Source organism: Onychomys torridus, chromosome 1 (assembly GCF_903995425.1).
Source record: "Onychomys torridus chromosome 1, mOncTor1.1, whole genome shotgun sequence".
Lineage (NCBI taxonomy): Eukaryota > Metazoa > Chordata > Mammalia > Rodentia > Cricetidae > Onychomys > Onychomys torridus.
Window position 1 is genome coordinate 153285892 of NC_050443.1, and position 16075 is coordinate 153301966.

General features: G+C 39.6%; 1 protein-coding gene across 1 annotated transcript in view; it reads left to right on the forward strand.

The window, feature by feature from the left end:
* Positions 1–2751: 2751 nt before the first annotated feature.
* Positions 2752–16075, forward strand: part of Kif20b (kinesin family member 20B) — a 64237-nt gene continuing 50913 nt past the window's right edge. Inside the window, exons 1-6 of the mRNA XM_036176993.1 lie at positions 2752–2799; positions 4677–4824; positions 10973–11059; positions 11143–11259; positions 12052–12190; positions 13718–13902. Of these exons, the coding sequence (XP_036032886.1) occupies positions 4678–4824; positions 10973–11059; positions 11143–11259; positions 12052–12190; positions 13718–13902 (675 nt within the window). The 5' untranslated portion in view covers positions 2752–2799; position 4677. The remainder of the gene's footprint in view (positions 2800–4676; positions 4825–10972; positions 11060–11142; positions 11260–12051; positions 12191–13717; positions 13903–16075) is intronic.

Consider the following 16075-nt stretch of genomic DNA (forward strand, 5'->3'; position numbering starts at 1 on the left):
TTTCTCAAAACAAAAACAAAAACAAAAACAAAAACAAAACAAAAAAAACCACAACATGCCCCCGAAGTATACTTGTTTATGTGCTGGGTGAGTGCTGAGGGAAAGGATACAATGATGACTCCCTGGTTTTCAGTGACTGAACATGTTATGTTGGAATCACATAAAGTGATAGGAATTTCATGAAGTGGAAAGTAGACTATTTCCATGCAGTTAGATCCCTGACCTGAGGTCTGAGGAGGAGAATAGAGAATTTACCAGCTGTATAAATACCTTCTTTCTTTCTTTCTTTCTTTCTTTCTCTTTCTTTTTCTTCTCTTTCTTTCTTCTTCTTTCTTCTTTCTTCTTTCTTTCTTTCTCTCTCTCTCTCTCCTTCCTTCCTTCCTTTTTTTTTTTTTTCGAGACAGGGTTTCTCTGTGTAACAGCCTTGGCTATCCTGGAACTTGCTCTGTAGACCAGGCTGGCCTCTAACTCAGAGAGATCCATCTGCTTCTACCTCCCCGAGTGCTGGGACTAAAGGCATGCACCACTACTGCCTGGCTAAGTACGTTGTTTATAAGAGTTGATGAACTTGTCACGTAGAAGACTAGACAGGAGAGAAAGCAGTGGGTCTCAGGACTCAATGTTCCTTTAATTTAAAGCTTGAGCGGAAGGGAGGAGGACTCTATGGCGACTGAGATGAGAAGTGCAAGGGAGATTGCTGACCCAGTAGCCCGGGGAAGAATGTTTCCCACGTAAAACACTTAGAGTCGGCTGGAAATACTGCTGGGAATAAGAATCAAATAAAAGGAGATTCATTGGATTTTGTTTTCTCCCTGCCCCTTGTGCCTAGTACCATGTTTTCTTTGCTTGAAATGTTTATATCTCTTAACTAGTTAATTCCTAAAGATCCTCGATGCTACAGATCAAATATTTGCTCTGGTTTTCCCGTCACACTCTTATAGCTCTAAGACAATTCCCTTTAAAACCACTCAGTACAGTTGTAATTTATTTACTTTTTGGCTTGATTGTTGCCTCATCAGAATTTGTCCTTAGGGGTCACTGTCTTTGTGCTCACCTTTCTCACCTACTGTCTCTGTCACCCTCAAGCCCAGAATACTGCAATTTTTCAACAAATATTTGCCAAACCAGTACATAAAGGTGCCACATGGAAGGCTGGAAATGACCAATAACAAGCAAAAGCAACTGTGAGCTATGGTAGAAAACTTGGACCCAGAGGGTAGGCTTATCTGAAGGAGCAATAGAAATTAGCAAAGTCCATTAAAGACTGACATTCAGCTGGGTGAACGTACTGGTAAGCTTCTCTAATTTCAGCATTGGAAAGAAGCTGAGGTAGAAAGGAGTTTGAGGCCAGTCAGAGCTACATAGGACTTTTTGTTTAAAAAAAAAAAAAAAAAAAAAAGCTGGGTGGTGGTGGCACACGCCTTTAATCCTGGCACTCGGGAGGCAGAGCCAGGCGGATCTCTGAGTTCGAGGCCAGCCTGGTCTACAGAGCGAGATCCAGGAAAGGAGCAAAGCTAAACAGAGATACCCTGTCTCAAAAACCAAAAATAAACAAAAGATTAAATTCCAGCCTGGCAAGGAACAGTTTCTATTTTGGTCTTTCCTCCTTTTACACTTCTTTCTTCATTTTTCCTTTTGGCCTTGTATCCTCTTCTCTATTCCAAACTAGTTCCTCTTAAATTTTATTTTTTGCAGGGGTGGGCAAACTGAATGAGACAGTGAGAAGTCAGTGGGAGATGCAAATATTGTATTAAGTGTGGGAAACACTAAGTTTTGTCAAACAAGTGTTCCAAAAATGCTTCCCAGCAAGTAAATAGCTGAAAATATGATCGGGGGAAAGCAGGGTCACAAAATTCTTCAGCCAAATTTAAATTTCGGTTTCATTTGCCTTTGTGCCCATTACTTATTTTAGAATGTAAAATGGGATGATAGCAACACCTACCTTAAGGGTTGTTCTCTGGGCCAGTCAGACAATCCATTCCACAAACAGTGCAAGTGGAGGCATAAGGTAAATGCTCAATTTACGTTAGCATTGTTTTTATTCAAAGTGAAGTCTAGCCCCAGTAGTAAATCCCGGTCATAGGAATGTTTTAGTAAATTAGTTACCTCACTCAAACAAAGGATTACTTTAGAGAAGTAGAGAAACAGCAAAGACCTTGCCTAAGATAAAACTGTCAAAGCACAACACCTCGCGGCGGTAGCTGGTTTATACTTCCAGAGAAGCCAAAAGGAAAGAGACAAAAGAAAAGAAAAAGGTGAAGGAAATGCTTCTAAAATGTATTTTGAGGGAAAATCTGTCTCATCCACGAGGGCCGCTGTCGACAGCAGGTAGGATCACTCAGCGAGGGACGTGACCCGGGTCCTAGGTCGCAAGTCCTTTCTGGCCCCGGAATGACAGGACTCTGAGATGACTAGTCCGTCCTCGTTCCTCCCCGCCTGGGAGCTTCGCCGGACTCAGCGTGGCGGCAGCGGCCTCAGCTCGGAGCCGTCATCTCCTTAGTCTTAAGGACAGAATCTGCGACCTGCGTCTGGATTGACGGATCACAGCTACACCGGCTCGGAGAAACCCAGAGAACACCGAGCCAGGCGGCCCGCGAGCCTGCCACTGCCCATTGGTCGTCCAGAGCATCAAGTCCCGCCCCCAGATTTGAATGACTCCCTCCCCCCCCAACCGCTGGCAAAAGTCCCCGGCGCGCTTGCCCAGCTCCGGAAGCCCCGCCCACTCCCAGGGTTCAGTGCGGTGCGGGCCGCCATTGTTTGAATTTGAAAACGGAGAGCAGGGGACCGGCGGTGCTGCAGGTAAGGAGCTGACGCTTCTGAGGGTTCGGAGGGTGGCTGCTGCGACCCCGCGGCAGTGTCAGCGTTGGCGGGGCTCGTGACGCCCGTAATCTAGGAGCGGGGCTGCTGGAGGTGGGGCTGAGCCGCAACTTGTAGGTAGTTGGGACTCGCAAGACTTTAATCTCTCGGGGCCTTGGTTTCCTGATCTGTTAAAGGAGATGCAAGTTTGATTTAAAGACTTTTGCCACATCTGGCTGCCTGAATCCTGGAGGGGAGCAGATCCGGCACGTGACAAAATCTCTTTCCGGGCAGAGGCCAGTGTTTTGTGTCACGCCACTTTGTGGCTAGAAAATACGTTTGTTTGGGTTTTATGTGCATATCAAGAAAGTGGAAGTGGACCAGTTTTAGTTGGGCACCTCTGTTGGCCTGCAGTTTGAGCCTACTGTACAGTAAACAAATGTAGATGGATGACATTTGTTTACTTAAATTGGGAATCTCCATGTAAATGTTTTAGGTTGTTACTTTGTTTCTTTGAAAAAAAACAAAACAAAACAAAACAGCAAAACAGGAGAGAGGCATCCAGGCGTCCTCTTCCCCTCTGGTATTGTGCATCTGGTAGATTTTTGTTTTGTTTTGTTTTTGTTTTTGTTTTTGTTTTTGTTTTTTGAGGTAGGGTCTGTAGCCTTGGCTGCCCTGGAACTTGCTCTATAGACCAAGCTGGCCTCAGTCTCTCGTGGCACCACTGCATTTAGTTAATTCTTAAAACTACTTTTTTTTTTGGTCAGGTTTGCCTTGTAATGATGCTCAATTCAGATTTCAGATCTAATAGTTCAGTGATGGCTTTATTCCATATTCAATTTAAGACTTGTCTGTCAGTTACTGACTTTTTTTTCTGTAGTTTATTTTGGGGGTGGGTTGTCCTGGCCATTGACTCTAAGAGCTTCAGGTACCCAGAATTGCACTGCTAATTAGGACCCAATTCTCTCTTTTAAATGTAAAGTTTATATGCATTATTTCACATTTTACTTAAAGTTGCAAGAATCAAATTGAAAGACATTTTGCAAATAACCAAGTTTCAGTCCTAAGTGTTAAAATTTGATTTGGAACATTTTTCAGAAGATACTAAGTAATGAAAATAACACAAGATCTTGCTTCACCCCATGGTCTCTTTGCTATTTGATTTCTGAGATGAGGCTTTCAGGCGGAGTGAACATTTCATATTCTCTTCTTTTACTAATTGCATTTGTTTATGACATGCCTTTGGATGAATCTACCTAAGATTTGGATCATATGAATAGTTGTAGGTAGTGTTCAATATTAGTATATTCAGAATCTGTAAATATAATTTGGCCTTTTGTCTTTTCATAGGTTGTTGTTCTGTAAATGAAGCAGTCTAATGTTTTCTTTTTCTGAAATCCATCACCCCCCCCCCCCCCCCCTGTTTGGTGGTGGGAAGTAGTAGGTTTTATATTAATCAGTTAATTTGAGACAGGGCCTCACTCTATGGATCAGGCTGGCTTCACACTCAAAGATCCACCTGCTTTTTCCTTGGAGGGGGTAGGGAACTGGACTTATGTCATCATGTCCAAATTATTTTTATTTATTTTTTGTTCTTTGAGAAAAGGTCTTTGGTGTAGCCTATACTGGCTTTGGATCCCCTTTGAAGCTAAGATGACCTGGAACTTCTGATTTCCTGCTCCACCTCTCTAGTTCTGGGATAATAGGCCCATGCCACTATTCCCTGTTTATGCCTGGGATGGAACCGAGGGCTTTGTGCATGCTAGCAAGTAGTCTAACTGAACTATATGCAAATTTCTTGGAGTGTAGACTTCAAATTGTAGGTGGCTTATACGCTGATTTATTACGGTTGTCTAAAGAGGTGACTGCTCTTCTTGCAGAATGGAATCTCATTTGAATCAAGATGGATTGCCCAGACCATCTTATGTTTTTAGTGCTGATCCAATTGCAAGGCCTTCGGAAATAAATTTTGATGGCATTAAGCTTGATCTCTCTCATGAGTTTTCCTTAGTTGCTGCAAACCCTGGGGTAAGTACAATGTAAGAAAAAAAACTATGTTGGTTATTGTGCTCCAGGGAAAACTTATTCAGGTCACAAACAGTTTCCATAAACTTTCTAGATTTAAAGCAGACTCTTATCCTGGCTTTTCAGTGGAGCCCTGGGCCAAAAGAAATACCTAACAGTTCATTTTCAAACAGTGGGCCTAAACAACTTAGCATGTGTGTATCTGTGTCATAACCTGATAGCTGTCTGAAAAAAATTAAAAAAAATTTAAGATTTTATTCTTCGGTAGTTAAGCTAACTTGTGGAATATTCATGTGGCCTGCTTTGTTGTGATATTTACTTTATTGTGCTGTTCTGGAGCTGAACCTGCAATATCTCCATTGTTGGTGTGCACCATGTAGCTCAGGTCAGTTGAAGAAAGAAGGCACTCCAAGATGAAATTTTAAGGCCTATGTGACAGTAGGAAGGTCCAGCCTCTCTGATGGACAGCCCTGCAAAGGCATATTTATTGATTGTTATGCAAAGTGTTTCCTCATTCCAAGGTCCCTAATCTAATCTACATGTTTTACCTGCCTGCTGTAGAATATCTTCCTCTAAAATTCTTTGGGAGCTGATGCTTCTCAGGTTTCTTGTCTGGAGATGCCAGCTGTCACTTCAGACCCCGGGAGCTGTACTGATTCAGTACTGACAGGATTGGAGGCAGAATACCCTTATTTCTGTAAATATGTTTCAAATGATAGTGTTCTAAAAATGTGTGCCTGTGTTTATCACCTTTAGTTTTGTGAAGATAGATGTACCTGGCTAGGTATTTGGTCAAGCTAACAAAATGATAAGTGTTGTTTTAGGTTTAAAGATGTTTTGATGTAAAAGTTGGGGGGAGAAACCTGTGTTTGACATACTTGTTTTTAGTGGAGGTTAACGTTGGAGAATGGGAAAAACTTGTTTGTTAATATGGGAAAACATGCTTGTTTTTGATGTATAAAGATGGCTGGAGCTCTTCTGGGGCCAGCCACTTCTGTGAAACTCATCTGGTGGTCAGACACTTCATTTCTTTGAGACGGCGCTCCTTCCCCATCTCAGGACCTGAACCCAGGCTGCGGCTGGACTGTGGCAATATAGGCTATCGAGGTTAGGAAAAGGGGGCTCTAGCTACATGGTTATGGGAAGCCATCATCAATACTATGTAGACTTTCCAATACAGCAGCTCTCAGGAAGGATGCTCCTGTCGGTCAGTCCTGAATTCTTCTGGGTAAGCTCTGTGGGCAAGCCTTAAAATTCATCAGTCCCCCAGGGAGTGCTTGGTGAGATCCCTCTTATCTCCTTTATCCTAAAGATTGAACCCAACAGCTTCAGACTAAGGTTGGCTCACTGCTTTTGTCCCATTGCCATAATGCCTATTGTATAGTGGGTACCACAAAGAAAGGGCTCCTTGACTGAATGGTAATTTAGCGTTATCACCATCCTAACTTTTTTTTTTTTTTTTGATGGTGTTGGTGATCAAACCCAGGGTCTCAGCTTGACATGGTGGCTTACACTTGAAATCTTAGCATGAGGCAAGACAATTGGGGTGAATTTGAGGCTTAACTAAGCTACATAGAATTCCAGGCCAACCTGGGCTCCAGAGCAAAACTGTGTCTCAAAAAACAAAACAAAAACCAGTGAACCTGGTGCTAAAGAAATGGTACAGTGGTTAAGAGCACTTGCTCTGGTAGAGGACCCAGATTGGTTCCCAGCACCCACATGGATGCTCATAGCCATGCTTAACTCCAGTTCTCAGGGAATCTGGCCTAGACTGGGAAGGAATGACAGCTTATAGTGTTGGCGTCTGCAGACAAGTTGATGAATGTGACAGTGCTGATCTTGTCCCTGCTGATACGCAACTATAGTATCATTTGTATTTAGTTTTAAATCAGTGATTTTTCCTTTTGTTATCCTTTGATTAGAACTAAATCTGTGAGGCTATTGAAGAGATCATGCTTTGCCATAGCTGCTTCCCATCTCATATTTTTGAATTGAGAAGCACTAGCTAGAAGACTGCCAGCCATGCTTAGTTTAGCTTTGGCAGTTGTTTACCAGCAGCAGAAATTATCTACTTTATACGTGGCAGTTAGAGGCTCAGTGGCTTAAGAAAGGTGCTTGCCACCAAGTATGGCCACCTGAGTTTGATCCCTGGGACCCACAAGGTGGGAGGAGAAAACTGACTCACTAAAATTGTCCTCTGACCTCTATATGTTACTCCCTTACACATGTGTATCCACACTCACCTGCTAGTGTGTAGAGTAAACAAATGTGGATGGATGACCATTTTCTTAAATTGGGAATCTTCATGTAGATGTTTTGGATTGTTAATTTGTTTCTTTAAAAAAAAAAAAAAAAACTGGAGAGAGGTGTCCTTTTCCTCTCTGGTGTTGTGCATCTGGTAGATTTTTTTTTTTGTTGTTGTTGTTTTGTTTTTGTTTTTCAAGACAGGGTTTCTCTGTGTAGCATTGGCTGCTATGGAACTCACTCTGTAGACAAGGCTGGCCTCAGACTTTTAGATATAGGGATTAAAGGCATGAGGTACCACTGCTGGGCACATCTGGATGGTTCTTAAAAATCACACGCCCCCATGACTCTAGCCTTTTATTATGTATCATTTGCAATACACAATAATACAAGCACCTCAGGTGTGTCTAAGGCTTCCTGTGACTAAAGTCATGGGATGGCTGCAATGCCTCTTCAGCAAAACAATTCTAAAAAATCATGGAAAATAATCACTGTTATCCACAAAGATTCTTCAAAGACAATGTACTTTAAAAAAAACCCAGCTATTCATTTCTCCTTTTTTTGGTTTTTTGAGACAGGGTTTCTCTGTGTAGTTTTGGTACCTGTCCTGGATCTTACTCTGTAGACCAGGCTGGCCTCAAACTCACAGAGATCTGCCTGCCTCTGCCTCCCAAGTGCTGGGATTAAAGGTGTGTGCCACCACGCCTGGCTAGCTATTCATTTCTAATGTCCACCCCACTTACAATGACTCTGCTAAATTCCTACAACATCCATTGTCATGCAAATGTTCCAAAAATGTTTCCAATTAAGTAAATAGCTGATAATGATCATAGAAAAGCAGGGTCACAGAAATCCTCAGCTGAAGATTTTCAACTGTACCACCAGTAGATCTGACAGTAGGAAACTTGTTTGTGAAGCATGAACAATAAATGTTGAAGTCAGGTAGTGTCATGTAGTTAGAGTTTTCCTGCCTGGCCCAGTCAGGACAAATCTCTCTTACCCGCCAGTCCCACAGTCGCTCAGACCCAACCAAGAATGCACACAAAAACTTATATTGTTTATAAACTGTATGGCCGTGGCAGGCTGCTTGTTATCTACCTCTTTTATCTTAAATTAACCCATTTCTGTTAATCTATTCTTTGCCACGTGGCTTGTGGCTTACCAGTGTCTTTACACGTTGCTTCTCATGGAGGCGGCTGGTGGTGTCTCTCTCCAGCCTTCTACTTCCCAGAATTCTCTTCTCTCTTGTCCCGCCTATACTTCCTGCCTGGCCACTGGCCAATCAGAACTTTATTTACACAGAGCGATATCCACAGCAGTGTCAGTGCTCCAACTTTTCACAGAGTTGTTTAACAGTTCTATGTAATTTATACTTTACCTTTCTATATGAGTTTTAAAGTCAGTTTGTCAGCAGGGTGGTGGTGGTGGCGCACACCTTTAATCCCAGCACTCGGGAGGCAGAGCCAGGCAGATCTCTTTGAGTTCAGGCCAGCCGGGTCTACAGAGTGAGTTCCAGGAAAGGTGCAAAGCTACACAGAGAAACCCTGTTTTGAAAAACAAGCAAACAAACAAACAAACAAACAAACAAACCAGTTTGTCAGTTTCTTCATAAAAGCTTCCTGCAAGAAAATGCTGTATTGAGAATACATTGAATCTGTGTGTCAGTTTGGGAACCTTCATCATAACAGGATTGAGTCCTCCAAATAGTGAGCAAGCTGTGTGTCTTCATTAGCGTTGGTTCTGTTATTTCTTTCAGCAGTGTTTTGTAGCATCAGTCTATAAGTCTTCTCTGAACTATTACTATTTCAGAACTTTCTATGTTCTTGTGAATGGTGTTGCTTTTTAAAATAAACCTCTTAACCATTCCCATTGCAGATAGAACAATAATTGATTTTGCATGTTTGTGTCATGCTACATTGTTGAACTCTAATGGTTTTAGTAACTGTCAGATTTTGTAGGTAGATGTTCATGTCTCTGAGAAGGCCTCTTCATTCCTAATTTTTTAAAAAGATTTATTTATTTATTATGTATACAGAAGAGGACTCCAGGTCTCATTACAGATGGTTGTGAGCCACTATGTGGTTGCTGGGAATTGAGCTCAGGACCTCTGAGCCATCTCTCCAGCCCAGATGACTTTTTTCGTTTGTTTGTTTGTTTGTTTTTTGAGACAGGGTTTCTCTGTGTAGCTTTGCACCTTTCCTGGAACTCACTCTGTAGCCCAGGCTGGCCTGGAACTTACAGAGATCCGCCTGGCTCTGCCTCCCGAGTGCTGGGATTAAAGACATGTGCCACCACTACCCAGCTCATTCCTAATTTTGATGTGTTTTATTTTCTGTCTTTTTACAGATTGTACTTGGTAGAACTATTTCTAGTGCAAGGGTTATGTAGAATTGTTAAAAAGACATCCATTTTATTCATTCTTTCATGATTACTTATTTTTGTAAATGCCTTTTATCAAGTTAATGAATTATTATTTCTTTTACTTTTTTGTTTCTTTCATTTAAATAAAATACTTTATTTTAATTAATTTACAAATAGAACATCACAGAGCTGGTTTAAAGAAGCCACTCAGACATCCCAAACTCTACATGTCTGTGTACTTTATAGAGTTAAGATAAGGTTTTTTTGTTTTTTGAGGCAGGGTCTCTCTCTTTGTAGCTTTCCCTCATCCCACCCTCTAGTCTGCATGTCTGGAGTCCTGGGATTGCAGGCATGCAGTACAACCCTGGCCTTGTTTTGTTGTTTTTGAGACAAGGTGTATCTCTTAGCCTAGGCTGGTCTGGAACTTGTGTGTGGCTGAGAATGACCTTGAATTCCTGAACCTTCTAAAATTACAGACCTGAGTTATAACATCTGAATTCTCCCCTCCTTTCCCCTACCAATAGAGATAAAAACTTCCCTGTTTACCTGTTTTTTAAAAAATCTAAATTGTCTTGATAAAATCCATGGCCTATATATGCCAGGCAATCACTCTACTACTGAACTATATCCCTAAGCTCTTTTAAGTTGCCTAGATCTTCCTGCCTTCAGAGTAACTGGAATTTTACGTGTATAACACCATCATACCTGGACCACCAAGAATTCCTTTTTTTAAGATTTATTTATTTCATGTATATGGATGTTTTGCCTGTATGTATGTATGTACATTATGTCTGGTACCTTAGGAGGTCATAATGTGTCATATCCTGTAACTAGAGTTACAGATGGTAGTGAGCTGTCTGATGTGGATACTGGAAATTGATCTCAGGTCCTCTGTAAGAGCACTATACACTTTTTTTTTTTTTTTCTTTTTTGTTTTTTTGAGACAAGGTTTCTCTGTGTAGCTTTGCGCCTTTCCTGGAACTCACTTTGTAGCCCAGGCTAGCCTTGAACTCACAGAGATCCGCCTGGCTCTGCCTCCCAGTGCTGGGATTAAAGGTATTTGCCGCCACCACCCAGTTTATGATAGGGTTTCTCGGTGTAGTTTTTGGTTCCTATCCTGCATCTTGCTCTGTAGCAGGCTGGCCTCGAACTCAAGAGATCCGCCTGGCTCTGCCTCCCAAGTGCTGGGATTAAAGCTATGTTCCACTGCCACCCTTTGCATTACACACTCTTAATCCCTAAGGATTAAGGAGAAGACCAACACTTGAAAGTTGTCCTCTGAACCACATGTTAGCCACAGCATGTTCCTCCTTCCCCAAACAAAACAAAACAAAAAACTAACAAGAAAAATTGTTAATCTTTGGCTAACTTCAGCTGTGTAGTAAGGCCTTGATTGTAGAAACACTAAGAAACAAACTCAATATAGGTTAGTGACTGAATAAAAATTCTGTAGACAGTTATATAAATAACCATATGAAGACAGTTAATCTCTAAAAAGCCATATTCTGTATTTTTTTAATTTCATTTTTTTTTTTTTTTTTTTTAGGCAAACAATCTGGGATCTAAAAATTACCTCCAAGTTTGTCTTCGAATAAGACCATTCACACAGTCAGAAAAAGAACATGAGGCTGAGGTTTGTGTTGAATTTAATTAGATCTTAATGTTTTGTTTTCATTCAATGAATGCTACTCTTATTATTGTGGGCTTGTTTTCTAGGGCTGTGTACAAGTTCTGGATTCTCAAACTGTCCTGTTGAAAGATCCCCAAAGCATCCTTGGCCAGCTAAGTGAGAAGAGCTCTGGATTGATAGCACAGAAATTCAGTTTTTCTAAGGTAAGTAAGAATCCTGGGACACAGGGATGTGTGATCGCGTGTGTGCGTGTATGTGTATGGTGTGAGGGAGCTGTGTAGCGGATTGAATGAGAGCCTTGCACATGTAAAGCACATACTCTGTCTTTTAAAGTATACCCCAACCCCCTCCTTGCTGTTTCAAAGTCATAGCTTCTTTTTTCTTTTCTTTGTTTTTAGTAGGGCAAGACTTGACCTGGGCTCAGTTGTGGTATAATTGTGTACAGTGAAACACATGCTTTGTGCTCATAGAACTTCAGTCTTTGGTGCTGGGGTGTGTGTGCATGTGTGTGTGTGTGTGTGTGTGTGTGTGTGTGTGTGTGTGTTTCTGAAACTAAGACAGGTCTATAAATTTATTATTTGAAGTAAGTTGCTGCATTGACCTTTTTATTCTAATTAAAAATATTTTTTAAAGCTCATGAAAAATTGATTGGCTGGGTGTGTGAAATTTCTTCGTCATTTTTTAGTTACATTTTACTTATTGGTGTGTGCCTGCCATGATGTGCATATGGAGGACTTGCAGGTCTCTTTACTCTCCTTCCACCATGTGCTGCTCAGGGAGTTAACTCAGGTGGGTAGGCTTTGGCAGATACTTTTACCCACTGAGCCATCTTGCCAGCCTTCAAGGTTCTATCCTAAAAATTTATAAATACCTGTCAGTGTACTTTTGGTGGTAGAGATATGATACCTGTTTTGAATAAATATTTAAAAGTAAATGATTAATAATTTTGGAACATGAATTTTCTTAAAAGTCATATCTTGAAAATGTTCTCTTAGGTTTTTGGACCTGAAACTTCACAGAAAGAATTCTTTCTGGGTTGCATTATGCAGCCAGTAAAAGACCTCTTGAAAGGACACAGTCGGCTGATCTTTACATATGGGCTGACCAATTCTGGGAAAACATATACATTTCAAGGTAAATAGTGTTAATTTTGACTAGAAAAGAAGAAGCATTAGTATTCATTCAGTATTTTCATAATTACATGAAGTTATATTTCTGTCATCTAGTCCATATTTTTTATTTTTACTATTTTTCCATAAAAAAAAATCATCATTTCTTCCTCCTCCATCTCCTTTTATATCACTTCCACTGTTCCTTCTCGAATTTATAACCTCCTTTTCTTTATTATTGTTATATACATGTGAATAAATATATGAACAATTCTGTGAATTATTGCTTGTATATGTTTTTTAAGGCTTTAAAAAATTAATATTAAAAAGTATTGGAGCTGGAGGTGTTGGTGTAGTCCTTTAGTCTCAGCATTTAGGAGGCAGAGGCAGGGTGCTCTTTGAGTTCCAGGACAGCCTGGTCTATGTAGTGAATTCCCAGAGCTACATAATGACACCTAATCTCAGAAAACAAAAACAAGGTCAAAGTATTGGTTTCATTATGACATGTTTGTACATATATGTCATAATTTGTTCTTTTTATTTTCCTGTTTCATTCCCACAGTCCACCATGCCTTCCTCTTCTTGTCCCCTTCCTCCTCTTAAATAGTCTTTCCTTCTGCTTGTTACGTCTGTCTGTCTGTCTGTCTGTCTGTCTATCTAGCTAACGTATATAAAACACACATATATATTTCATAGCCTGCTCTTTTTGCCTTCTCTTCCCTTAACATCTCTTCTCCCCACTCATAGTTCCTTTCTTACTTTAGTAATATTCTCTCTCTTTCTCAATTTAAATCTAGATTTTGCATTTGAGAAGGAATACACAACTGATATCCAGGTCTGTTCACTTTGTTGCTGGGCAAGCACTTTACAAATTGTACTACTGTATTATATTCTTTCCTTGTCCTAACTCTCCTCCTTAACTTGATCACACAGAGAAAACTTCTGTCTAGTGATCTTACCTGGATATCCCCTCAATGTTTTAAAACATGTCATGTATATTGCATACACACACACACACACACACACACACACACACACACACACACACATTTTTTTTGAGACAGGGTTTCTTTGTGTAGTTTTGGAACCTTTCCTGGAACTTACTCTGTAGCACAGGCTGGCCTCAAACTCAGAGATCCAGCTGCCTCTGCCTCCCAAGTGCTGGGCTTAAAGGCTGTGCTTTCACCATCCAGTCCTGATATTTTTTTAAATTTAGATATATGTATAAAATTACTTTATAAATGATAGAGAGGAAAATACCATAAACAATTAAGATATGCTTTAAAGAATTAAGCATGGGATAAAGAAGAAACATTATTTCATTTTGTAATTATGGGTGATAGGAAATCATAATATTAGGGCAAGATCTGAATGTAAAATTTCATACTGTTGAATCAGAATATGTTGACAATGCAGTAAAGACTAAAATGATAAAAAATGGAATAATCCCTTAACTTCTTGCATTTTTCCTTTTTTAAAACTCCAGCTTATTGGTAGTATAAAAGGAGCTTTGTTAATCCAAAAACATTGCCTTTTTCCTATCCTTTTATAGGTACAGAAGAAAATATCGGTATTCTGCCTAGAACACTGAATGTATTGTTTGATAGTCTTCAGGAAAGACTATATACGAAGATGAACTTCAAACCACATAGATGTAGAGAATACTTACGGTTATCATCTGACCAAGAGAAAGAGGAAGGTGCTAACAAAAGTGCATTACTGCGGCAAATTAAAGAGGTATGCTAGTTGTTTAGTACATAAAATATCAAAATCATGGAACATTTTTTGAAAACGTTCATGGTAATTTTAGCCTGTATTTTAATCTGTTTTTGGTCATGATGGTTTTTTGTTTTTGAAAAAAAAAAAAATATTTAAGGCAGCAAATGGCAATACTAAACAGAAATGTAAATAATGCTGGTCTTTTTTGTTAAAGAATTAGTATTATACTTTTAAAATATTTCTGAAATATTTGAAAATAATAAAAACAAAAAATTTAAAAGAATGTAGGAAACGAAAGTGAATATTTGGACAGTTTCATTTCTTGAGAGGCTCCCTGTTTAGCTGAGCTGACCTCAGCTTTGCAGTTCTCCTGCCTCTGCCTCCTGACTTACTTGTTTCACCAGATACCTGCCTCATGCAGAGAGCTTTAAGGATATTCACAGTCATATGCAGGTACTTTTGCATTTCATTTTTCTGATAACTAGTTAGATCTAGGGCCTCAAGTGTGCTAGGTAAGCACTCTTAACATCGAGCTACATTCTTGCTCCCTCTTTGTTATATGTAGAATACAGTTTTTTCTTTTAAACAGTAGTGATATCTTATTCTTTTTAAAATTACATTGTTTCTCACTAGACATCAAAATATCAATTAATCCAATTAAAAATGGGGTACAAATCTTAACAGTTTTCAATAGAAGAATCTCAAATGGCTGAAATACCCTTAAAGGAAAAGAATTGTTCAACATTCTCAGTCATCAGGAAATGCAAATCAAAATGACTCTGAGATACCATCTTCGATGTGTCAGAATGACTAATATCAGAAACACTGATGACAGCTTATATTAGAGAGGATGTGGAGAAAGGGGAACACTCCTCCATTGCTGGTGGGAGTACAAACTTGTACAGCCACTTTTGAAATTAATATGGCTGTTTCTCAGAAAACTGAGACTCAATCTACCTCAAGACCCAGCTGTACCAATCTTGAGCATATACCCAAAGGATGCTCAATCATACCACAAGACCACATGCTCAACTATGTTCATAGCAGCATTATTATAATAATCAGAACCTGGAAACAACCTAGATGCCCCTCAACTGAAGAATGGATAAGGAAAATGTACATTTACAAAATGGAATATTACTCAGTTGTAAAAAAACAATGACCTCGTGAAATTTGCAGGCAAATGGATGGAACTAGAAAAAAATCATTCTGAGTGAGGTAACCCAGACCTAGAAAGACAAACGTGGTGTGTACTCACTCATAAATGGATATTAGAAGTAAAGTGTCTGCTCACTACCCTCAGACTCCCCATCCTTCCTCCCAGAATTCAGTTTGGCTCTCTCACATAACCTTATCCTGTTCAACTATTGGCCAGTTAGATAATAAAACAATCCCAGCAACATATTTTCACAGTGTCTTATTGAAAAGGAAGATTTTTAACTTTAACATAGTAAAATTATATACAACAAAACAGTTACCAAGTAAGAATTACAGTTAACTATGTCCAGTCCATTTGTATTTGGCAAATTTAGAGAAAATATTATTTGTCTCTGTGACTCTAAAGTTTTATACCTAATTTACCTTTTATCATAACTAAGGAAAATTTTAACTATGACTATCTAGTCTTCAACTCTGTCAAAGACCCCAGAAGGGTGAAATGTTACCTAAAGACAAGGACATCTGGCTGCTTGGACAATCACTGTAGGTTCTTCTGTAATGTTGGGGCATCCAACCTTGGCCTACAGACCTAGTCTATCTGACAGATATTCCTTAGAAGGAGAGAATTTTGAAGGACTGTCCTACCTTGTCTTAGCAAAGTTTGGCAATTGCTTTTTTTGCGTACTGCTAGTCCAGTTTGGACAGTATACTGTCAGCAATTGAAGCAAGGGCAGTTTCTTTACCTGAATGACTAGCTTTTGCCATAAAGAAAATAAACTCCATATGGAGATTCTTCCCCAATTCCCATCATCTTATGAAATAAATTGGTGCTGTCAGCTGCAGATGTGTCTCACTGTCAAGAAAAGCCTTAGGTTATTAAACATTTTAAATGCCATATTCTGTAGGTCTTTGAAGTGTTTGAAGACCATCTATCTGTCAAAATATATCTGTGTGACCTTGAAAACATACCTAACATTACTAAGTTTGACTATTATAACAGTTTACCTCTTAGTTATACTTAATTATACATTAT